Source organism: Dryobates pubescens, chromosome 6 (genome assembly GCF_014839835.1).
Source record: "Dryobates pubescens isolate bDryPub1 chromosome 6, bDryPub1.pri, whole genome shotgun sequence".
In the NCBI taxonomy this organism is placed as follows: domain Eukaryota; kingdom Metazoa; phylum Chordata; class Aves; order Piciformes; family Picidae; genus Dryobates; species Dryobates pubescens.
In genome coordinates, this window is record NC_071617.1 from 64,493 (window position 1) to 89,095 (window position 24,603).

The 24,603-nt window shown below is 49.6% G+C and overlaps 1 protein-coding gene across 1 annotated transcript in view; it reads right to left on the minus strand.

Annotated features, from left to right (window-relative positions):
- Positions 1-6,943: 6,943 nt before the first annotated feature.
- Positions 6,944-24,603, minus strand: part of ASRGL1 (asparaginase and isoaspartyl peptidase 1) — a 31,467-nt gene continuing 13,807 nt past the window's right edge. Inside the window, exons 5-8 of the mRNA XM_054162517.1 lie at positions 21,910-22,028; positions 18,345-18,455; positions 14,212-14,433; positions 6,944-7,674 (exon numbers count right to left, since the gene is read on the minus strand). Coding sequence (XP_054018492.1) covers positions 7,649-7,674; positions 14,212-14,433; positions 18,345-18,455; positions 21,910-22,028 — 478 coding nt within the window. The 3' untranslated portion in view covers positions 6,944-7,648. The remainder of the gene's footprint in view (positions 7,675-14,211; positions 14,434-18,344; positions 18,456-21,909; positions 22,029-24,603) is intronic.

Consider the following 24,603-nt stretch of genomic DNA (forward strand, 5'->3'; position numbering starts at 1 on the left):
CAAGGACAGGCTGAGGGAGCTGGGGGTGTTCAGCCTGGAGAAGAGAAGGCTCCATGGAGACCTAAGAGCAGCCTGCCAGGAGCTGAAGGAGCTTCAAGAAGGCTGCAGAGAGACTGTTGGCAAAGGCCTGCAGGGACAGGAGCAGGGACAATGGCTTCAAAGTCGAGCAGAGCAGACTGAGCTTGGCTGTGAGGAAGAAGTTGTGCAGCAGGAGGGTGGTGGAACCCTGGCACAGGTTGCCTGGTTGAGGCTCCATCCTTGGAGATGTTGAAGGTGAGGCTGGACAGGGCTGGTGTGACTCTGGCACACTGGGGCTGAGACCTTCAGGCTCCCCATAGAAACCACAGCCCCTCAAAGGAGCTTACCTTTGCTTCTAGCAGTTGCTTGTTCTCCTTAGCACCAGGCCTCCTTAGTGGGTTTCAGTGGTAGCAGCAGTTATAGATTTAAGGAGCTTAGGTATCACTCCAGCACCTACCACACTGTTTTCACATGCCAACTCTTCCACCTGATCCTTTTAGGCATCATCCTTTGATCCATAGCCATCCCCTGTCCCTGCCAGCTGCCCCAAATCTGCCTCATTCCTTCCATTTCTTTCCTCTCTAAAGATCTTGGTGATCTGCCTGTGCAGAGCAGTGCTGGAGAGACAGGTGCCAGTGAGACAGAGCAGAGCAAAGGAAGAATGGACCAGAAAGGACAACAGCTCTGCCTGATCAAGTGACAAGCACCAAGAACATGTGAAACCAAAGAGATGAGCTTCATATCCTCCTGCTATATCTGTAGAACATGAACCTGTTTTGCAGGTCTCAGTAGCTGTTTCTCAGCAGAAACACTGAATTTCTGTGTGTCCTTCAGCTGTCCACAACAGAAAATACCTTTTATGGTTGCACATTTCCAAGTTTACAACCAGAAGGTTCTGAAGCAAGCTGCTGCTTTCCTGCAGAGATGCTTTTCGATTTACAGTGGTAGGTATCTGATGGCTCTGACACCAAAGGGACTTAGAGAGCCACTGTGAAGAGTCAAGGTTGTGTGCCTCTGCTGGAAGGAAGGATGCCAACAATGTTTGCTGAAAGACTTCTTTCACTTGAGCTGCTTCTCTGCCCAGGCCCTTATTCCACCCTCATGTTTGCACAGAACCATAGAACTGTTGAGGAAGGGACCTTATTGCTCATCAGTCCAGCTGCTCGCCTAGAGCTCACAACGCCACCACTGCTGCTAAGCCACTACCACTGAACTACATCGCTCAGCACCACACCCACCTGTCTTTTAAACACCTGCAGGGATGGTGACTCCACCACCTCCCTGGGCAGCCTGTTCCAACACCTGATAACCCTTTCTGGAAAAAAAATCTTAATATCCAACCCTTGTGCATCCCACACTTGTCTCCATGTCTCACCCTTTTCTTCACATCCCACCCTCCTCTCTGCATGCTGCCCTTGTTCTCACTGAATGTTTCACCTGGAGCAGATCTTCCAGACCCAGAACAGTTTCATACAATCACAGAGTGTTAGGGGTTGGAAGGGACCTGCAGAGGTCATCCAGTCCAACCCTCCTGCCAGAGCACGATCGCCCAGGGCAGGTCACCCAGGAACACATCCTGGAGGGTTTGGAAAGTCTCCAGAGACTCCACAGCCTCTCTGGGCAGCCTGCTCCAGGGCTTCAGCACTCTCACAGTAAAGAAATTTCTCTTGTGTTGAAATGGAACTTCCCATATTCCAGCTCACATCTGCTTGGCTCTCATTGCTTTCATGGTCATGCCATCATGGGTTCCAAAAGTCTGCGAAACTGATAGCACTGTTGTGCTGGATTAGCTGCAAGATGTCTGTCCTAAGGCAGACAGCATACTGCTTTAGCACTTACTCCCATCTCCTAGAAGCCAGCTGCTCAAAAAGTGAAGTCTAGAAACACTGTAGTCTATAGTTTTGAATGGACTCTGCTTTTTCTCCATCAGCTGAATGGTTTCGTACCTGTGCTTGTTCAGCAAAGCTGGGAAGGAGCTGCTGTTGCAGTAGCTTAAAGACAAGCTCCGACTGCCAGGCAGCGCTGTGTAGAGTAGGTCATTAACTCCTCAGTGCTTGGGACAAACATTGGATTCTTTGGGGCATCTTTCAACAGAAGGAGCTGAAAAGCAGCTCCTACAAAGTGACATTTTCTAGCAGTCCCAGAACCTGTAATCTGGTTTGTTAATTAAATCCTCTCAGAAAGCAGCGTGGCTGAAGCGTGTCCCTGCCACAGGAGATGAAAGGACAGGCCCCAGGCCTGCACAGCGTGCCTCAGCCCACGCTTCCTGCACGGGATACAGCTTGTTAGCTTTCAAAATATCCTGAATATATGTTATTTATATCTGGCTTTACTAAGACCCGTGGGAGTCATGGTAGAACTGAAACATACAAGAACTAAGGGGGAAAAAATAATAACTGGACTGAGGAGGAGCTGGCATACCCTGACTGTTACCTCTCCAGGTCAAGAGAGGTTTGGCCAGACTTGCTCTAAAATGAACACAAAGAAAGAGTCTTTGCTTAAACATTCATCAAGGAATGTTTCAAAGGGATTGATTGAGCTAAGTGGCACATAAAGAGAAATAAAGGCTGTCTTAACATGACTAAAGGAAAATGGAATTAAATAAAAACTACTCATCATGGAATCATTGTGGCTGGAAAAAAGCTTTAACGTTCATAGATTCACAGAATGGTTTATGTTGGAAGGGACCATAAAGATCATCCAGTTGCAACCCCCCTGCCATGGGCAGGGACACCTCCCACCAGCCCAGGTTGCTCAAGGCCTCATCCAGCCTGGCCTTGAACACTTCCAGGGCAACCTGTACCAGTGTCTCACCACCCTCACTGGAGAGAATTTCTTCTTAATCTCCAATCTAAATCTGCCCTCCTCAAGCTTCAATCCATTCCCTCTTGTCCTGTCAGTATAGCCCCTTATAAAATTCCCTTTCAGGCTTTCTTGTAGGCCCATTTCAGGAGGAGGCTGCCAGATAGCTTGATGTGCTGGGAAGGCCAGCACAGCTTTTGTAGGGCTGCCAGTGCCAAGCAGGGTCATTTGCTAGCTGCAGAGGAGAGACCTGGAGTGTAGACATGTGAAGAAAGGGCTTTGCTCTACATTTCAGCAAGCTCAGGTAGTCCAGAGGGTTCCTGGCTTGTAGCAGGAGCACATTCTCACAGCACTGTCCATACTGGGAGAGTTTCCTACACAAATAAACCCACAGAATCCAGAGGTGCTCTCCCTCTGTGCAGGGAGAGTACAAGGGATCTGCTGCAGAGAGTCCAGTGGAAACCTGAACCTTTCTGCTATGAAGAGAGACTGAGAGCCCAGGGGTTGTTTGGTGTGGAGAAGGCTGAGAGGGGATCTGATCAATGTCTATCAATAGCTGAGGGATGGGTGTCAGCATGAAGGTGCCAGGCTCTTTTCAGGGGTGCCCACTGGCAGGACAAGGAAAAACAGTTACAAGCTGGAAGCCAGGAGACTCTACCTCTACATAGGGAGAGACTTCTTAACTGTGAGGGTGCAGAGCCCTGGAGCTGGCTGCCCAGAGCGGCTGTGGAGTCTCCCTCTCTGGAGACTTTCCAAACCACCCTGGATGTGTTCCTGTGTGACCTGCCTGGGTGATCCTGGGCTCACGGAGGTCCCCTCCAGCCACTACCATTCTGTGATCTCCAAGAAATGCTTGCCTTGTCGTGGTGGTTTGGATATCCTCAGGTGACACCTGGTGATTCCATTCAAAGCACTTTGGGGCTGAGGGACGTCTCCCATTTTTATGACATCTAAGCTAAACAAGGGAGTAGAAAGCCTGACAAGCTGCTGTGGGTTTGAACTGAGAATCTCCACCAACTCATGTTGGTGCATTGGGCTGGAAGGGTCCCTCCAAGGTCATCCTGTCCAAGCCCCCTGCAGTCAGCAGGGACACCTCCAACTAGAGCAGGCTGCCCAGGGACACATCCAGTCTGATCTTGAATGTCTGCAGGGATGGGGCCTCAACCACAGCCCTGGGCAGCCTGTTCCAGTATTTCACCACCCTCATTGTAAAGAGCTTCCTCCTGATGCCCAACCTAAATCTCCTCTGCTCCAGTATGAAACCATTGTAGCTCATCCCATCCCCACAGGCCTTTCTGAACAGTCCTTCCCCAGCCTGCCTGCAGGGCCCCTTCAGATACTGAAATGTAGCTGTAAGATCTCACAGAAGCTTTGTGCTCTCCAGGCTGAACAGGCCCAACTCTCCCAGCTGGTCCTTGCAGGCCAAGTACTCCAACCCTCTGATCACCTGTGGCCCTCTACTGGACCCACGCCAGCAAGTCCATGTGTCTCTTGTACTGGGAGCACCAGAGCCTCCTTTTACAAGAGGACTGAAAGGGAATTCCTTTGAGGTACTGTATTTGCAGACCTCAACTGGCAAGAAGAAAATGCATCATAATTTGGCTTCTTTCTACTCTGAGAGGGGGGAAAAAAGTCTAGTATGCTTCAGGCTCCAAGTGGGTTTCACTGTAAATAGACAATAGCTCCTAAGATTACCAGGACAAAGTATGAGGCACACACAAATCACAGGAATTGAACAGCTAAAGCCCTGCTCAATTTACTGAGAGGCTACTGAGCTTTTGATATGTCAAGATCTATTTGTCTAAACATTATCTGTAAAAACAACATAATGCAGTGAACTGAGCCTGGGACTGCAGAGGCCAGAAATCAATATTCTAATCTTGGCCCTGCCTCAGATGCGTTTGGTGGCTCCAGAGCAGTTGTTTAATCTCCCTGTGTGCTCGCCAGAGATAAACCAGTTCAAATACAATAAACTCTTCTGAAGAGCTGTGCAGATCAATTCTCAGCTTCTGGGTACTGCTCTGAGGACCTGGACTGTTACAAAACCACAAGCAGTCCAAGGAGCACTCCTGACTCATGTAGCTCTGGATTTGAAATGGCAGCAGGTCTTGTTTCTAGTAGGCACCCCCAGCCCATGGAGACTTCAAGCACAGCCTGGTGGCAGAACAGAAGCCACCAGGGTGTCTGCCATGATAACCATGGTTTGGGTTGGGACCTCCAAAGTCATCCAGTCCAACCTCTCTGCAGTCAGCAGGTTGCCCAGAGCCCTGCCCAGCCTCACCTTGAACATCTCCAGGGATGGAGCCTCAACCACCTCCCTGGGCAACCTGTTCCAGTGTTCCACCACCCTCATGGTGCAGAACTTGTTCCTCACATCCAAGCTCAATCTGCTCTGCTCTGCTCTACTTTGAAGCCACTGTCCCTGCTGCTGTCCCTGCAGGCCTTTGCAAACAGTCTCTCTTCAGCCTTCTTGCAGCCCCTTCAGGTCCTGGCTCAGGAGGTGACCTCATCGCCCTCTACAACTACCTGAGGAGGCTCAGGGGTGACCTCATTGCCCTCTACAACTACCTGAAAGGTGGTTGTAGCCAGGAAGGGGTTGGTCTCTTCTCCCAGGCAACCAGCACCAGAACAAGGGGACACAGTCTGAAGCTGCTCCAGGGGAGGTTTAGACTCGAGGTGAGGAGAAAGTTCTTCACCGAGCGAGTCGTTCGTCATTGGAGTGTGCTGCCCAGGGAGGTGGTGGAGTCACCGTCCCTGGAGGTGTTCAAGAGGAGACTGGACGTGGCACTTGGTGCCTTGGTCTAGTCCTGAGGTCTGTGGAGACAGGTTGGACTCGATGATCCTCGAGGTCTCTTCCAACCTTAGTTACACTGTGATACTGTGATACTGGCAGGCTGCTCTTAGGTCTCCCTGGAGCCTCTTCTCCAGGCTGAAGACCCCCAGCTCCCTCAGCCTGTCCTTGGAGCAGAGCTGCTTCAACCCCCTGATCATTTTCATGTCCCTCCTCTAGACCTGCTCCATCAGGTCCATGTCCTTCCTGTGTTGAGGGCTCCAGAGCTGGACACAGCACTGCAAGTAAGGTCTCCCCAGAGCAGAGAAAAGGGGCAGCATCACCTCTCCAATAATAGTATCTTCTTAATTATTCTTCTTTCTTTTTCCTTAAACTTCCTTAATTCTGTTAAACCAGAATTATTTACAAGATGGTTCAGATATTTTCTCCCAGGCAGCATCCTCCTTCTCATCCTAGCCATGGCAGGAGTAGAGTGCACTTCAGCAGAAGCCCAGGGACAGGGACCTATGACCTGTTTATTTAGGAAGTAAGAGTAGATACATTCAGGCCTTCAGCAACCTGGACTAGTGGGAGGTGTCCCTACCCATGGCAGGTGCTTGGAGCTAGATGATCTTCAAGGTGCCTTCCTACCTAAGATATTCTATGAATCTATGAATAATTTAATTCCACCTGGATTAAAGCACTTGAAAATGTGCTGGGCTTCATCTTTCACTCATTTTGCCCAACATCATCACTTCTCCCAAGTAACTACTGATAGAACAAGAGGGAATGGCTTCAAGCTGTACCAGGGGAGGGTTAGGTTGTCAGGCACTGGAACAGGCTGCCCAGGAAGGTGGTGGAGTCACCATTCCTGGAGGTGTTCAAAAGCCATACAGATGTGGTACTTGGGGATATGGCTTAGAGTTAATGGTTGGAGTCCATGACCTTGCAAGGTCTTTTGCAACCTAAACGATTCCGTGATTCTCTTCCTGGAGGCTTAGGTGAGCCACACTCAAGGATCTCAGAGGGGTTACCTGAGGGCACATGAAAGATAGGTGAAAAAGCCTGAGTGAAGCCATAATGGCCTCTTTCAGCTTTTAAAAAACAAAACAAACTCCCCCCCAAAAACAACCAACACACACCACTACCAATTATCTTCTGTAACATAGGAAAGGAGAGGAACTTTTTACAAGGGCTTGTAGTGACAGGATGAGAGGAAATGGAATGAAGCTTGAGGAGGGCAGATTTAGACTGGAGATTAGAAGGAAATTCTGTACAGTGAGGGTGAGGAGACACTGGAACAGGCTGCTCAGGGAGGTCGTGGGTGCCTCTCCCTGGTGGACCTGAAGGCCAGGTTGTGGAAGATGTCCCTGCCTAGGGCAAAGGGGTTGGAACTGGATGATCTTGGAGGTCCCTTCCAACCCAAATCATTCTATGAATCTATGCAAACTGGCTGCATCCCTCTGCCATGCAGCACCTACAGAGGAGTGTCCAAGTCCCATCGGAGTGTGCACCTCCCCAGCCCAGAAGAGCCAGTTTGTGAGTTATTCTAGCAACTGCTTTTGAGTTGCTAAGGAACAGTCAGTGCTAGCACAATGTGGTTTTCACATGTCCAGGCAGGTCTGCTTGGGCTGCAGTCATTAGCACTTGCACAGAGGGGTCCAGCACCTCTGACAATCCTGGATTTTACCTCCCATGTTAGTCAGCCCTGGTGGTGCTGTGGTTAGCACAGGCTGTGGCTGGCAGGTGGCAGCTACACCCGAACCTAGCCAAAGTTTTGTGCAGCATCAGGGAAAGTTGAGAGTCCTCCCTGTGTGCAGCGGGGAGGCAGCAGAGGCCGCAGCACATGTGGATGATGCCTTCACAGCAGCCTGGGTTGCTAGGCAGGCAGCCTCTGCCATGCCATGGAGCAGGCAGCACCAGGCAGAGCCCTCAGGGCTGCAGGCAGCTGGGTGTTCGAGGAGCTGCATTTGTAGAGCTTAAGGTGCAGCAAAGGGTCAAAAGTGCAGGGCTGAAGGGCTAAAGCCCACGCTGATCACATCAGATCCCATCCTGTCCTCAGAGGAAGAGCACTTCCAGAGGAGCTGCAAGAAAAAGAATCTCACTGCAACCAAGGGAAAATGTTAAAGGCTGAAAGCAAGAATGTTAAACATAATTGAACTCAAAGCAGAAGTGAGCAGGTCGGGCAGAGCTCATTGCCACAAAGCTTGTAGGGTATCCATCTGCCCCAATAAACCCAGCACAAGGAGAGCAGTGCAAAGGAAAATGAGGCTCAGAAATTCAGAGATTGACAGAAAGGTCTCAGTCAGAAGAGACCTGAAACATCACAACTCTCCTACCATGGGCCTGGACACATTCCACTAGCACAGGTTGCTCAAGGCCTCATCCAACCTGGCCTTGAACACTTCCAGGGAGGGGACATCCACAGTCTCCCTGGGCAACCTGTTCCAGTGTCTCTAGACCCCCACTGGAAAGAATTTCTTCCTTATCTCCATTCTAAATCTCTCTCTCTAAATCCAGAGCTTCCCCCTTCCAGGTTTAATCCATTCCCTCTCATCCTGTCACTGCAAGCCCTTGTAAAATGTCCCTCTCCAGCTTTCTTTTAGCCCCCTCAGGTACTGCAAGACCACTGTAAGGTCTCCATGGAGCTTTCTCTTCTCCAGGCTGAACAGCTCCAACTCTCTCAGCCTGAGATTCAGATTCTCTGTGGTTTACACAACAAACCCAAAATGACTCTTTGCTTCTCATATCTGTGTGACCTTAGCATTCCTTCACCTGAATTGACACTTGCTTATTTTCCAGTGTGCATATTTGCCTATTTCCCTGGGCATCATCTTCACCTGGAGGCTGCCAGAGAGCAGAGCCCTGTCTCATGCAGCGACTCATGAGCTGACAGTGTGCCCAGGTGGCCAAGAAGGCCAACAACATCCTGGCTTGGATCAGGAACAGCGTGGCCAGCAGGAGCGGGGCAGTGACCGTGTGCCTGTATTCAGCACTGGTGAGGCCATTTCTTGGAACACTGGGTTCAGTTTTGGGGCCCTCACTACAAGAAGGACATTGAGGGCCTGGAGTGTGTCCAGAGAAGGGCAACAAAGCTGGGGAAGGGTCTGGAGAACAGGGCTGGGGAAGAGCAGCTGAGGGAAATGGGATTAGGGATAGGAGTTTCTAGTCTGGAGAAGAGAAGGCTGAGGGGAGACCTCATTGCTCTCTACAACACCCTGAAAGGAGATTGGACTAAGGTGGGTCAGTCTCTTCTCCCTAGTCTCAGGTAATAGAACAAGAGGAAATGGCCTGAAATTGTGCCAGGGGAGGGTTAGGTTGGAGAATAGGAAAAATTTCTCTGTGGAAAGAGTGGTCAGGGACTGGCACAGGCTGCCCAGGGAGGTGGAGTCCCCATCCTTGGAGATCTCAAGAAGCCTGTGGCCGTGGCACCTGGGGCCATTGTTTAATGTCCATGGTGGTCTTAGGTCAGTGCTTGGAATCAGTGTAGAGAGCTTTTCCAGACAAAACAATTCTGTGATTCTGTGACTCCCCACAGCAGGCCCTCTGTCCTCTCTCTTTTCTCTTGCTGACAAATGGTGTTTGCTTCTGAGTCTGAATAGTGACAAAGTCAGAGGGGCAAGCCCATGTCTGACCACTTCCCCTGCTGCACTCAGGGACTTCAGTGTCGGTGCTTTTTTCACTTGTACTGAGGTCACCAAGACTGAGATCGGCCCCACAGCAAATATTCATCAGAGTGTATCCAAGGGCAAGCAGCCCAGAAGGGGACAAGCAAGCAGCCAGTTCCACTGAACTTGGCCAAGAGAGATTTCAAAGTCAACAGAAACCACCCCAGAGACACAGAACTAAACGAAGTAGAACACATCAAAAGGATATAATGAAGTGAGAGTTCCAAACACTGGTGTCCTACAGAACAGTTCTCAATTACTCACAACTTGCAAAGATTAAGAAGGAAACCCTCCCACAGAACTAGCAAGCTCCAAGCACAGCCAGTGATAGCTTGTGGCTACGCAGAGTGGTTACTCTGCTGTTCCTGGGAACATCTCAGCCTCAGTATGGAGCCCAGTGTGGCCCTTGCTGCAGAGCAGTGAGAAAGAAGCAGGCCAGCATTCACAGCTGATTAGAAATAATGGGATTCCACACTTTAATTAGGTAATTAAAACTGTGGTGCTGCTTTGCTACATGCCAAGGACAGTGGGTTTCTTGGCAACAGACCCCTAATTTCCCTTCTTTGATATCCAGGTCACAGCCATTTGGATTAGAGGCTCAGGATTTCCAGCAGCAGTTCATGGCAATGGCACACACCTCCCCTCCTGCTCCCAGAATCCCTCCTAAAGTCTGGCTTCTCTCAGACATATTTAGAATTATAAAAGATGTTACATTAAAGTCCTCAAGAAGTCTAATTTCTCCATATTCTCAAAGGTCAGGGGTCATGTAGGCACATGGAAAACTTAGGTAGAATCACAGACTCACAGAATGGTAAAGGTTGGAAGAGACCTGAAAAGATCATCCAGTCTAACCCCCTGCTAGAGCAGGGTCACCCAGGGCAGGTCACACAAGAACACATCCAGCGGGGTTTGGAAAGTCTCCAGGGAAGGAGACTCCACAACCTCTCTGGGCAGCCTGCTCCAGAGCTCTGCACCCTCATAGTAAAGAACTCTCTTCATGTTGAGGTGGAACTTCCTGGGTTCTAGTCTGTACCTGTTGTTCCTTGTGCTATCACTGGGCACCACCACAAAGAGCCTGGCACCTTTGTCCTTACACCCACCCCTCAGCTATTGATAGACATTGATCAGATCCCCTCTCAGCCTTCTCTGCTCCAGACTAAACAGCTCCAGGGTTCTCAGTCTCTATAGATGTTCCAGTCCCACAGTCATCCTTGCAGCTCTCCCATGAACTCTCTCCAGCAGCTCTCTGTCTCTCTTAAGCTGGGGAGCCCCAAACCGGACCCAGGATTGCAGCTGTGCTCTCAGCAGGGCAGAGCAGAGGGGGAGCAGAACCTCCCTAGCCCTGCAGGCCACACTTTTCTTGCTGCACCCCAGGATCCCCTTGGCTCTCTTGTACAGAAGGGCACATGGTGCGACATCACAACACCAAGAGCTTCTTACAGCAGCAGCAGCGCCTTGTCCTGTTCTAGCTGTAGCCTAGGAGTGAAAGGACAAGACCAGAGCTCTCCAGCTTCTCTGGATGCTTGGCCTCCTTCATCCCTGACCATTTGCTATCATCCCACCCCCTCAGGGAAAAGCAAACATGGAAGAGGTCTGCCTGCCACCCACATCTGCAGTGAGCAAACGGTGTGGTTTGGAGGAACACTGACTCTGTGAGCACAGGCTCTGGCACTGCTACCACTGCTTTGCTTGAGCTGCCATCAGCCAGCAGTGTGCTCAGGTGGCCATGAACACCACCAGCACCCTGGATCAGTAACAGTGTGGCCAGCAGCACCAGGGAAGTGATTGTCCCCCTCTGTTCAGTATGCTGAGGTTACATCTCAAATACTGGAATCAGTTTTGGGGCCCTCACTACAAGAATGACATTGAGGGGCTGGAGCCAGTCTAGAGAAAGGCAACCAAGCTGGGGAAGGGTCTGGAAGATAGGGCTGGGGAGGAGCAGCTGAGGGACCTGGGGGAGTTCAGTGTGGAGAAGAGGAGGCTGAGGGGAGACCTCATTGCGCTCTACAGCTCCCTGAGAGGAGGCTGGAGTCAGGTGGGTGTTGGGCTCTGCTCCCTAGTAACAAGTGATAGGATGAGAGGAAATGGCCTCAATTTGCACCATGGGAGGTTTAGGTAGGATATCAGAAGAAACTTCTTCATTGAAAGGCTTCTCAGGTTCTCAAATTTTAAGTCAGAAGAACTTTTTCCTCTACAGATAAGCAGACCTTAAATACTGTTACTGTTTTCTGCTTATCCAATAGCAAGTTATATGCTACATGATTTCCTGTGGAACAAAACAATCAAGCACTCCATGGTTGTATTTTGGATGAGCAAGATCTAATAGACCATGGATAGCCTTGGCAGCCTTACCATTCTCTGGGAGCTAACTCTGTTAGGCAGCCTCTTGTAGCTGGGACACAGGTATGAGGAGTTCCCAACTTGTGGTTTAAGATTTTTCTTCTGTTTATTTGGGTTATCATGTAAAGGGAACATTCCACAGTGTGATCATAGAATCACAGAATTGTTTTGGTTGGAAAAGACCTCTGAGATCATCCAGCCCAACCAGCAACCCAACACCACCATGGCCACACATTTCTTGAACACCTCCAGGGATGGGGACTCCACCACCTCCCTGGGCAGCTTGTGCCAATCCCTGACCACTCTTGCAGCAGAGAAATTTTTCCTCATCTCCAACTTAACCCTCCCCTGGCACAATTTCAGGTCATTTTCTCTCTGTCACCTGATACTAGGGAGAAAAGCCCAACCCCCAACTCATTGCAGCCTCCTTTCAGAGAGCTGTAGAGAGCCAGAATGTCTCCCTTCAGCCTCCTCTTGTCCAGACTGAACACCCCCAGGTCCCTCAGCTGCTCCTTCCCAGCCCTGTTCTCCAGACCTTCCCCAGCTGTGTTGCCCTTCTCTGGGCATGCTCATGATGTGTCCATGCTCAGGATGGCATGCAATGATGCCACGCAAACCTGTCCAGAGAGCAAATCTTGTCACCAGCTAAAAGCCATAAAATTACAGAGTTTTAACACACCAAAAGTGCAGTTAAGTCAGAACACAGGAGAAGAAAGAAACTATATTAGAGGTAATACAGGACAGTTATTTTTTGTATGACAACTTGCAGCAAGGTGGTTTAAAAGGTCTTTTAAAAAACTCTCCAGAAAGCATTTCAGACTTCAAAGCAGCAGCTTGTTAAGAGGCAGCTTGCTTGCTTTTGTCACTTGATTTTAGATAATTATTTTCTCAGTTAATAATCAGCATCTGTCTCATGTTTGGACTTAAAAAGCTGCCTATCACCTTTGCATTTGAGTAGCAGGGATTGCTGCAGGATTTGTGTCCTGAAATCATCACCTCCTTCATTACTATCCCAGATATTAAGTCAGTCCCAGTTATCCTCTTACCTATCCATGAAGCCTTTGAAATATTGTGACCTACTTTGTTGTGGCTGCTGGTTTGTAATTGCATGTCTGACACCAATGAATGGGATAAAATAGGACTCCTTAGAAAGCATCACATTTCCCCTCTCTGAAGAAAAGCTGTTTGCTTTCCTTCCCTGTAATTTCCCCCTTAAAGCCTGTGACAATGGTGTAGCCTGGATTCCTCACTGCTGTTTGATGGTCTTCCACTGATGGTCAGCAATTTGTTCTCCTCGGATGACTGCTCAGAAGACTCTGGAGAGTGATGCAGTTTCCCCAGTTCAGCTTTTAATTACTAGGTACTCATCCCTCACATCAACTTGGCAGCAGTTTCTGAGCACAGAATAGAAAGGAGTTCCTCCAATACTGAAATTCAGGCCCTCTTTCCTGTAGGATTGAGACATGCTAATCAAGAAGCCTCTGGACAGTTCTCTTTCTTATCCAGAGAAGGAGGATCTCCTGAAGCCCTGGGATGGGTTGTCCAGGGAGGTGGTTGAGGCCCCATCCCTGGAGGTGTTTAAGCCCAGGCTGGATGAGGCTCTGGCCAGGCTGCTCTAGTGTGGGGTGTCCCTGCCCATGGCAGGGGGGTTGGAACTAGATGATCCTTGTGGTCCCTTCCAACCCTGACTATACTATGATTGCCCAAAGGGACCAATAAACATTGTACACACGCCCGCAAGCACTGGAGAACCATGTCCAGGTCTCATTCTGACTGTAACTGTGCTAATGCCTATGAACCAGGGATGTGTGCTTGGAAAGCTGCAACTTGGAGAGGCACCTGGGGGTACTGGTAGGCAGCTGACTGAGCATGAGCCAGAAGTGTGCCCAGGTGGTCTAGAAAGCCAATGGCATCCTGGCTTGGAATAGAAACCAGCAGGCACAGGAGGTGATCATCACCCTGCACTCAGCACTGATGAGGCCACACTCTGGGTATTGTATTCAGCTCTGGGCCCTCCCTGCAGGAAGGACATTGAGGGGCTGGAGGTGTCCAGAGCAGGGCAATGAGGCTGGAGAAGGGCCTGGAGCCCCTGGGCTAGAGGAGGGCTGAGGGAGCTGGGGGTGTTCAGGTGGAGAAGAGGAGGCTGAGGGAGACCTCACTGCTCTCTGCAGCTCCCTGAAGGGAGGTTGGAGTGAGGAGGGGGCAGCCTCTGCTCCATGGTGACAAGGGACAGGAGCAGAGGGAATGGTTCCAAGCTGCACCAGGGCAGGCTCAGGCTGGAGCTCAGGAAATATTTCTGCACTGGAAGGGATGTCAAACATTGGAGAGGTCTGCCCAGGGCAGTGCTGGAGTCACCATCCCTGGGGGTGTTCCAGCAGCCTGTGGAGCTGGTGCTCAGGGACATGGTTTAGTGGTGACCCTAAACTGGATGATCTTGGAGGACTCTTCCAACTGAATGTGTTCTCTGACTCTGTGATTATGTAACCAGTCCAAAGGGCACAGGTCTTTCAGAAAGATGACATCAACAGCCACTGTCCTCCAGCAAAAACTGGAGTGATTCTGTGACCTTCCTGTTTTCTCAGACAGTGTTTCTTCATTCTTGGAATCCCTTACCTTCAGATGCAAGTGCTTCATCAACAGACTTTGTATGTCTCTCCCCAGCATAAATCCCAAAATGCAGCTGGTCATCTTTTACAGTAGCCCAGGACATCTGCTTGGTGGAGAACCTTGCTGCCCACTCTCCTGAACTGCTAACAACAATAACACCTCCCAAGCCCCCAACTCGTGTCTTCATGTAGTCTAATGCCGTGTCAGCAGCCATCTCTGGTGGCATTCCTAAAAAGAAGAACAAGATAACATCACAGAGTGCACTGTCAGCAAGTTTGCTGATGACACCAAACTGGGAGCACTGGTTGATGCACCAGAAGACAGTGCTGCCATTCAGTGAGACCTGGACAGGCTGGAGAAATTGAATGAAATACAAGCCTAAGAGCAGAGTCTTGCATCTGGGGAAGAAAACCCCCACGGACCAGGGCAGGCTGGGGGGTGACCTGTTGGAGAACAGCACAGAGGAGAGGGATGTGGGGGTTCTCGTGGACAACAGGATGACCATGAGCCAGCAGGAAGGCCAATGGCATTCCGGGGTGGATTAGAAGGGCTGTGGTTAGCAGGTTCACAAAGGTTCTCCTCCCCCTCTACTCTGCCCTGGTGAGGCTGCATCTGGAATATTGTGTCCAGTTCTGGGCCACTCAGTTCAAGAAAGACCTCAGGGAACTGCTTGAGAGAGTCCAGCACAGAGTCACAGAGCTGCTGTAGGCAGTGGACCATCTCCCTCTGAAGCCAGGCTGAGGGAGCTGGGGCTTGGTGCTTGGAGCAGAGGAGCCTGAGGGCTGCCAGCAACCATTGCTGTCTCATGGGGAGTTTGTCATCAACTGACAGGCACAAGTCTTGTCCTCCAGACTGCTCATGAGCCACTCCTCACCCAGCCTACATTTGTGCTTGGAATTACCCTGACCCAGGTGTAGGACCTTGCACTCGGCCTTGTTGAATTTGTACTGGTGCAGTGGAGCTCAAAGCAAGTATCTCACATTGTCATCATTTCTCAAAAGCAGACATCAGCATCACTCTTCCTGGAATTTCTGAAAGCACCAGGCAAGATGAGAATCCAGTGAAGTATCTGAGAAAGGACTCTGAGGGAGCTGGGGGTGTTCAGCCTGGAGAAGAGAAGGCTGCAGGGAAACCTTAGAGCAGCCTGCCAGGACCTGAAGGGGCTGCAAGAAGGCTGCAGACAGACTGTTTGCAAAGGCCTGCAGGGACAGCAGCAGGGCCAAGGGCTTCAAAGTAGAGCAGAGCAGCTTGAGCTTGGAGGTGAGGAACAAGTTCTGCAGCAGGAGGGTGGTGGAAACCTGGCACAGGTTGCCAGGGAGGTGGTTGAGGCTCCATGCCTGGAGCTGTCGAAGCTGCATCTGGACAGGGATGTGGGCAACCTGCTGTAGTTGGGGCTGTCCCTGTTGAATGCAGAGGGGTTGGACTGGATGAGCTTTGGAGGTCCCTCTGAACCCAACCCATTCTATGACTCTATCAGAGAAAGGACCAGCAAACCAACTTTATCTTTCCATCACACTTCATTGATATCAACAGAACTATTTTCTGAAGAGCTCCAGAGTTGCTGTGTACACCACACACACAGGCTTGTAATAACTCTACAATATTTGTTCTCTCCAAGTCTGAATGGAAATTTGGGAATGCAGTCGGCTCAGCTTAGCTGTTCTAAGATATATACCATTGGTGATGTGGCTGCAGAAGAAAACCTGACCTCCCTGTCTTCCCTGAGAGTTTTGAGTTAAAACCAACCAAGCCCCTCAGCAGAGTCAGAATTGTTCCCAGCACTGGAGACTGACAGGATCAAGCTCCTTCCTCTGACAGCAGGGGTGTCACTGTGACTATTCCAGGCAGTGACACTGACTTCAAAGGGTCACTATTCCACTCTGATTTTTTTTGTGTCAAGACAACTGCTGCCAGCATAAGACAGAGACTCCAACAGCTGTTAAGACTGGCAACACAAGAGTAAATGTTGCAGCATTGATCCAGAAGAAGAGCTGAAACTGAAGTTGTACTTAAAGCGCAGCTTGGGCTGACAGTTCCAGGACTCAACAAGAGTAACCTGAGGGTTTGTTTTCAGTGCCTTCATGGGAATGTGGAGGGAGAAACCCCCAAAATCAGTCTACTGCTGATGTATTTTCCTGGCAGCTGAGCTATGCTTTTGGGCAGGACAGGCATGGGCAGGAGGAACAAGTGCAAACCAGTCAAACACACACATGTGCCCTTTAGTTCCTTTTTTTCCCTTGGGTTTTTTTTGACTCTTCACAAACAAAAACTTTTCAATGTGAGCTTCATTTGCCTTTCATACTGATTTCATAGAATCATCACAACATACAACTCTGTCTTTACACACAAAGTACATTGCAGAAGTCACAGAATCAGAATGTTAGAGGTTGGAAAGGACCTCTGGAGACCGAGTCCAATCCCCCTGCCAGAGCAGGGTCACCCAGGGCAGGCCACACAGGAACACATCCAGGGCGAGGTTTGAAGTCTCCGGAGCACCCTGGAGCAGGCTGCCCAGAGAGGTTGTGGAGTATCCTTCTCTGGAGAATTCAAAACCCACCTGGACATCTTCCTGTGTGACCTGCCCTGGGTGATGCTGCTCTGGCAGGGGACTGGACTGGATGCTCTCTGGAGGTCCCTTCCAACCCCTAACGTTCTGTGATTCTCTCCCAAAGCTTTACAAAGACACTCTCAAACTACAAAGACCTTTGCTCATTATATGCAAACAAAAATACTCTCAGCTGTTACTTGTCTCTCTACTTGCCGCTTCTCCAATGAATATGCAAATTGAAAGTTCTCCAACTCTTTCCCAGCTCAGCTGATCTCCAAGGCAGTGACAGTGCACTGCCCAGGAGCTATACCTTCCAAAAATAACGATGATCTCTCTATTAATGGTTCTTCAGCTGCAGGAGAGACAAGTATGTTGTTTGGCTATGTTTGCAGGCTGTAATATAACCAAGGGTTTAGATGACAGACAACTCATGAGGGTAGAGCTCCAAAGGGTCATCCCCCAGTCAGATTCTATTACAGTCACACAGACATCCTCTGTCAGCTGCTTGCCACATACCCACCCAGGCATTTCTAGTGTATTTTCCAAAACAAGAAGAAAATTTACATCATAGTTCAAGTGTCTTAAAAGCATTTCTGCTGCTATAATGAGAGACCTTTACAGTTACTCAGAAAGGTGATATCCTGGGCATTCATCTTTCTGCAAGGATTACCAATCCCCAGCCCTCTCCTGCTGCTCCCTTAAATATATCCTGATTTTTCTTGGTTTCTAGCTCTTTGGTCACAAAATAGCACATTAAAACTGGGGGGAAAAAATTGAAGGACTTCAGTTAAACTAAGTGTTTCCCAGGGGTCAAGTACTGGGTTCAGTGTTATTCAACATGAATGAGGGAATAGAGTGAACCCTCAGACAGTTTGCTGATGATACCAAACTGGGAGGACTGGTTGACACCCTCGGGCTGTGCAGCTGTTCAGTGAGACCTGGGCAGCCTGGAGACCTGACTACACAGAATCACAGAACAGGAGGGGTGGGAAGGGACTTCCAGAGATCATCCAGTCCAACCCCCCTGCCAGAGCAGGGTCATGCAGGGCAGGTCGCAAAGAACACATCCAGGTGGGGCTGGAAAGTCTCCAGAGAAGGAGACTCCACAGCCTCTCTGGGCAGCCTGCTCCAGGGCTCTGCACCCTCACTGTGAGACTTTTTTCCTGTATGTTCAGAGGGGAACCTCATGAAGCTCAACAAGAGAGGTTGCCCAGAGAATCTCCTTCCCTGGAGACTTTCCAAACCCACCTGGATGTGTTTCTGGGTGGCCTGCCCTGGCAGGGGGCTTGGATTTAAAGATCTTTGGAGGTCCCTTCCAACCTTTACCTTTCTATGATTCTATACTGTCTTTCAGTGTACCTGATCTAAAAGCACAATTAAACACCAAGCAGCACACCTCCTGTTGGGTTAAGGCTACTTTAGCACTATTAATATTGCACTACTTGTTTGTTTTCCCAGGGCGGTGACCCATCCACAACTGGGAGCAACTCTGACAGCTGCTGTAGGATGGTGGTAGCACACCAGCTGAAACCAGCCATGAGGCAGTGTTCCTTATGCTCACTGCTGTGGCTCACAGAAGCTGGGAACTTACCTTGCTCCATGTGGTAGAGGATCAGTCGCGCTAAGACCACTTTCATAATGCTCTCCCCGTGTCCTGTGGTTGAAGTGGCACCAGAACTGTTATCAGCATAACCTCCACTTCCTTTTCAGAGGGAGAAAAAGAAAGAAGGCAACATTCTGTAATACCATTTATGAGCCCTGCCTTGTTTCAAGCAGGTACCAACCACTCTACCAAAGTCCCGGCAGTTCTGTGCACCTCTGGGAGCAAAGTGTCAGTGCCAAAACCCTGTCTCGTGTCTGCCTCAGTTTGTAAAACACATGAAAGAGATTCACAGCTGGATGAAGTCAGTTCCCAGACCAAGAGAACAGGAAGAGCACTGATCTGCTTGTGGTTCAAGCAGAAGCAGGCCGACACTTCCCAGAGGGATGGAACAAACCAGCAAAGGGATGACACACCAAGGGTCAGCAGACAGAATGGGATGCACAATGCCAGGCCACACGACATTACCGACTGAGAGACAGAAGGGAAGATCTTCTGAGGATATTGTTGAACTGACCAAAGTTTGAGGGGACCTTGTCTGCAAGAGCATAAGCCTGGGCTCTAGTGAAGCATGGTGAAGCACCCCTGCAGAAGCTTGCAAGTCCTCACCATAAGCAGAGTGCATCTTCTGTTAAACTCGATCCCCTTTCCATTTTCTTTTCCCTCCCATCCTTGTTTTGCTGGCACATTCCACACCCTGTTCTCCACCAAGCTTCTGCTTGCTCAACACCCATGATTCTAGCACATCCCCTAAGAAAAATATTTCCCAAGAGATGGGGAGGAACATACCACAGCATTATAAACAAAGCACTGAGGGAAGGCAAAGAGGCATAGAAGGAAAAGCAATGGAATTTTCTTCTCTTCTGTACATTATAAAGATCAGAAAATTTCACCAGGCTCTGATTTCCATGTGGGTAAACACTGCCACAGACAGTCTGTCAAAGGCCCCTTGCAAAAGGCTCTAATATTTAAAAGGCCAGCCAGCATTTCTGTAACCAGTCCTGCAGATACCTTTCAAGCAGAGAAGTTGCAAGCAGTATGCCCAACAGTGCCCAGTTCCACCTGTACTTGACAGGCCTAGGTCCCGCTCTACCTAAGAGAAGGGTGTTTGCAATCAGAAATGAGCTGAGAATCATAGGCAAGATGTAGAGGGGACCAAAATATTAACTTTGGGTGCCAGAGAAAGTTGGTATTAGCATCATAGAATCACTGAATGCTCTGGCTTGAGAGGCACCTCCAAAGCTCATCCAGTCCAACCCCTCTGCAATCAACAGGGACAGCCCCAACTACAGCAGGTTGCCCACAACCCTGTCCAGATGCAATTTCAACAGCTCCAGGGAAGGAGCCTCAACCACCTCCCTGGGCAACCTGTGCCAGGCTTCCACCACCCTCCTACTGCAGAACTTGTTCCTCACATCCAAGCTCAAGCTGCTCTGCTCTACTTTGCAGCCCATGTCCCTGCTGCTGTCCCTGCAGGCCTTTGCCAACAGTCTCTCTGCAGCCTTCTTGCAGCCCCTTCAGGTCCTGGCAGGCTGCTGTCAAGTCTCCCTGCAGCCTTCTCTTCTCCAGGCTCAACACCCCCAGCTCCCTCAGCCTGTCCTGGAAGCAGAGCTGCTCCAACCCCCTGAGTATTTTCATGGCCCTCCTCTGGAGCCTCCCCATCAGGTCCATGTCCTTCCTGTTCAGAGCTGGACACACCACTGTAGGTGAGGTCTCTCCAGGATCCCTGCTCTCCATCTCTGGCCACACTGCTTTGGTTGCAGCCCAGGTTGCCCTTGGCCTTCTGTGCTGCAGGCTCACACTGCCTGCTCCTGGCCAGCTTCTCCCCCACCAGCACCCCCAAGTCCTTTTCCTCAGGGCTGCTTTCTCTCCCCTCCTCCTCCAGCCTCTACTGACAGTGAGGATTCTTCCAGCCCAGGTGCACAGCCCTGCACTTGCTCTTGTTGAACCTCATGAGGTTCAGCTGGGCCAACCTCTGCAGCTTGTCCAGGTCCCTCTGGATTAGTTTTACAACAAACATGTCCTGCTAACAGAAATGCTATTTGAGTTTGGAACATGTTTTACTAAAAATAATTATTTTCCAAATCCAAACTGCATGGCTGAACCCTGAAGCAATCACTGGCAAGTCTGTCCCATGAGAGGAAGGAGTCTGGGGAAAGGATTTCAAGGGACTCTTTCTACTTGGATAAGAGCTCTCTTAAAATATTTCCTTTATTCTACACTGCATCTCTTAGTCTCTGAGGGAGCCTTATCAGGGCTCTCTAAGAACAGGAATTCACTCCAAGCTGCCAGTCATTTTGGAGTTCTGGCTCACTGATAGAACAAACAGCAATTACAATTACACCTACTTCCTTCAGTATGAAGAGAACAGCAGCTCAGTGTGGAACAGGCTAGCTTCTGACTTATCTGTAAGCATGGATGTGCAAAAAAAGAGCTTTATTAGACTGAACAGAAATGAAACAAAAAGAAAATGTTAGCACTCAGGAGAGAATAGAAAAAAAAGAAATTCCCATTCCCATTTTCCAGTCAGAACAGTGCAGGATGAAGGTAATAATGACAGCACTGCCCCTTTGCTCCCAATCCTTACTTTCAGTCTCAATATTGTGTTAAGGAACCTTTGATGTATTTAAGTGTCAGGTTTTCATTTCAGTGTACCAGTATTTATGTTCCAAAAGTGGGGGACTTAGAGCCACCTTCCAATACCTGAAAGGATCAGAGAATCACAGAATGATAGAATGGTTTGGCTTGAGAGGGACCCACAAAGCTCACCCAGTCCATTTCCCCCTGCAGACAGCAGGGACAGCCCCAACTACAGCAGGTTGCCCACAGCCCTCTCCAGCCTCCCCTTCAACAGCTCCAGGCAGGGAGCCTCAACCACCTCCCTGGGCAACCTGTGCCAGGCTTCCACCACCCTCCTGCTGCAGAACTTGCTCCTCACAGCCAAGCTCAAGCTGCTCTGCTCTCCTTTGAAGCCATTGTCCCTGCAGGCCTTTGCAAACAGTCTCTCTGCAGCCTTCTTGCAGCCTCTTCAGGTCCTGGCAGGCTGCTCTTAGGTCTCCCTGGAGCCTTCTCTTCTCCAGGATGAACACCCCCAGCTCCCTCAGCCTGTCCTTGCAGCAGAGCTGCTCCAACCCCCTGATCATTTTCATGGCCCTCCTCTGGACCTGCTCCATCAGGAAGGCTGCAGAAGGACTTTTCATAAGGGTGCCTGGTGACAGGACAAGGGGGAATGGTTTGGAGCTGAGGCAGAGCAGGTGTAGAGTGGAGCTGAGGAAGTTCTTCAGTAGAAGGGTGGTGAGACTCTGGCACAGGCTGCCCAGGAAAGCTGTGGCTGCCTCCTCCCTGCAGGTGTTCAAGTCCAGGTTGGATGAGGCCTTGAGCAGCTGAATCTAGTTGACAGGTGTCCCTGCCCATGGCAGAAAGGGTGGAGTAGGTAATCTCTAAGGTCCCCCAACCTAAGCCATTCTATGTTTTTTCTATGATTTTTTTTCTTTTTCTTTAATTTCTTTAAATAAGGCATCTCCAAAAATGAGAGGCAAGACCTCACATCCCATACCTATGCAGGCTGTGTCACCAACACGGCCAACCAGTTTATTAGAGAGTCCTCCAGTGGATGTTGCACAAGCTACGTTTCCTTCATTGTCTATGGCGACAGCACCAACTGTTCCAAGGTCTCTGCCAAGAAAAACAGTGCACAAAATTAGGTAGAATTAAAGCCTACCTGTCAAAGCATGCTGCATTTCTTTCCAGGTACCTTTAAAAAGGATTGCTGCAAGAAAAATTACTGCTCATCATCAAGCTATTTTTCACCATGCTTCCCATGACAAAAATAACAAGCAATGTGTCACAATTCTCACAGCTTTATATTTAATAGAGTAGAAAACACTCAAGTGGGTTTTTATCTCCTCCTATGACTCGTCTACCTTCGTAGGATAATCAGAGGGCTGGAGCACCTCCCCTGTGGGGACAGGCTGAGGGAGCTGGGGTTGTTCAGCCTGGAGAAGAGAAGGCTCCAGGGAGACATTAGAGCACCCTTACAGTACCTGAAGGAGGCCACAGGAGAACTGGGGAGCAATAGGAGGAGGGCCAATGGATGGAAGCCTGAGGAGGGCAGATTGAGACTAGAGATTAGGAAGAAATTCTTTCCAGTGAGGGTGGGGAGACTGGCACAGGTTGCCCAGGGAGGCTGTGGATGTCACCTCCCTGGAGGTGTCAAGGCCAGGCTGGATGAGGCCTTGAGCAACTTGGGCTGGTGGGAGCTGTCCCTGCCCATGGCAGGGGGTTGGAACTGGATGATCTTAAAGGCCTCTTCCAACCCAAACCATGCTATGAATCTATGAATAGGATGGAAACTTTCACCAGTGGAGGAGTAAACCCAAAACAACAAAAGCACACAGGGCAGAAATACTTCTAGCCAACAGTTCTGGAGTAGGTTTTTTTTTGTCTGCAAAAGAACACCTGAAAGACACAAGAGTGGTCTTCACTGTCTGAATGGGAAGTGAAGCAGAATGAGTAATGACAATGCACATAACTGAGTGAGCACCAACCAGGACAGTAGTGTTATGCACGCACTGAGTCATTTCCTTCCTGTTCCTCATCTTTCCTCTTCCTTACTCCCCTAAGGTTTTTTTGTGTCTTTCAACTAGCATTCTTCACAAGACATGGCTCACACATTTTTGTCTTTGCAGTCTTGAGGTTTAAACCACTTGGTCAGCAACAGTCAGTTGAAAGTGCACATCAGCTTAAAACCCTTCATGCACTGAAGAAAAGAGAATTTCAACCACAGCTTATTCTCCAGCATGGAAAAATCAGAGATAACAGGCTGCATACAACATAATGTGTGTTCACACTCAAAGGAACAAAGGCAAGAGTAACTCACTGCAACCTTTGCTGCAGCGATAAGCAAGACACTACTGGGAAGAAGGGGCTAAGCGTCCATGCCTTCCACTCCTGGCAGTTCATGTAGACACCTAAAACAGGAGCTGCCCAGGAAAGGTATCCCAAGAAAAGCTAAATCCCTCCACACAGGGAAAGAATTTATCATAGACTCACAGAATTGTTTTGGCTGGAAAAGCCCTTCAAGATCATTGAGTCCAAGCATCAACCCAACACCACCACGGCCACCAAACCATGTCCCAGACTGCCCCGGCCACACCTTTCTTGAACACCTCCAGGTGACTCTACCACCTCCCTGGGCAGCCTGTGCCAATCTTTGACCACTCTTGCAGGAAAAGAAATTTTCCCAATCTCCAACCTAAACTGCTTCCCCTGGCACTATTTCAGGCCACATCCTCTTGTTCTATCACCTGATACTATGGAGATAACCCCCACCTCTCTCCAACCTCCTTTCAAGGAGTTGTAGAGAAGCAGAAGGCCTCTTCTCAGCCTCTTTTTCTCCAGACTAAACACCCCCAGTTCTCTTAGCCGCTCCTCACTGGCCCTGCTTTCCAGACCCTTCCCCAGCTTTGATACCTTTCACTGGACCTGCTCCAGCCCCTCAATGTCCTTTTTGTAGTAAGAGACCCAAAACTGAACTCCGTACTCAAGGTGCAGCCTCACCAGGGTTGAGCACAGGGGCACAATCCCTACTCCTGCTGGCCAGACTGTTTCTGATCCAGGCCTGAATGCCTTCTTGGCCACCTGGGCACACTGTTGGCTCATGTTCAACTGCTGTCAGCCAGCAGTTTGTAAAAATTCTTCAAGGCAGTGCCCAACAAATGACTGGAAGAGGAATACCTTTGGAAGTTGCCCAGGCCCTGGTGAGGGTTTACCTATAACCACATAAAATTGTAGCTAATTAAGTCAGACAAAGTCTGTGTTCCATGAGACATCAGCTCCCCAGAGACCCAACTTCCTGTTCCCTCCTGCTTATGTAAATACACTGTCAGGCCCTCAACTTCATTCACAGCAACTCAAAGTCGACTGATGAATCACAGACCTTACAAACTGCTCTGACATTTATGTGGAGAAGGACCTCATCTCCAACTGCTCTGGTGCTGCAGATGGGCTTCCCACCCATCCATCTGTTACAAATGATTTGCTGAAAAGGATATTAATAAATTCAGGACTCCTTTGCACACTTGAGTGCCACCCTGCAACTAGCTAAGGTTAGTTCCTCCAGAGAAATCACAAGAGGTGCATCCAGATGTACATTTTCCTAAGGTATTCACCTTAAGCAACTTAAGAGGCCTTGAGCAGCCTGGACTAGTGGGAGGTGTCCCTGCTCATGGCACAGGGGTTGGAACTAGAT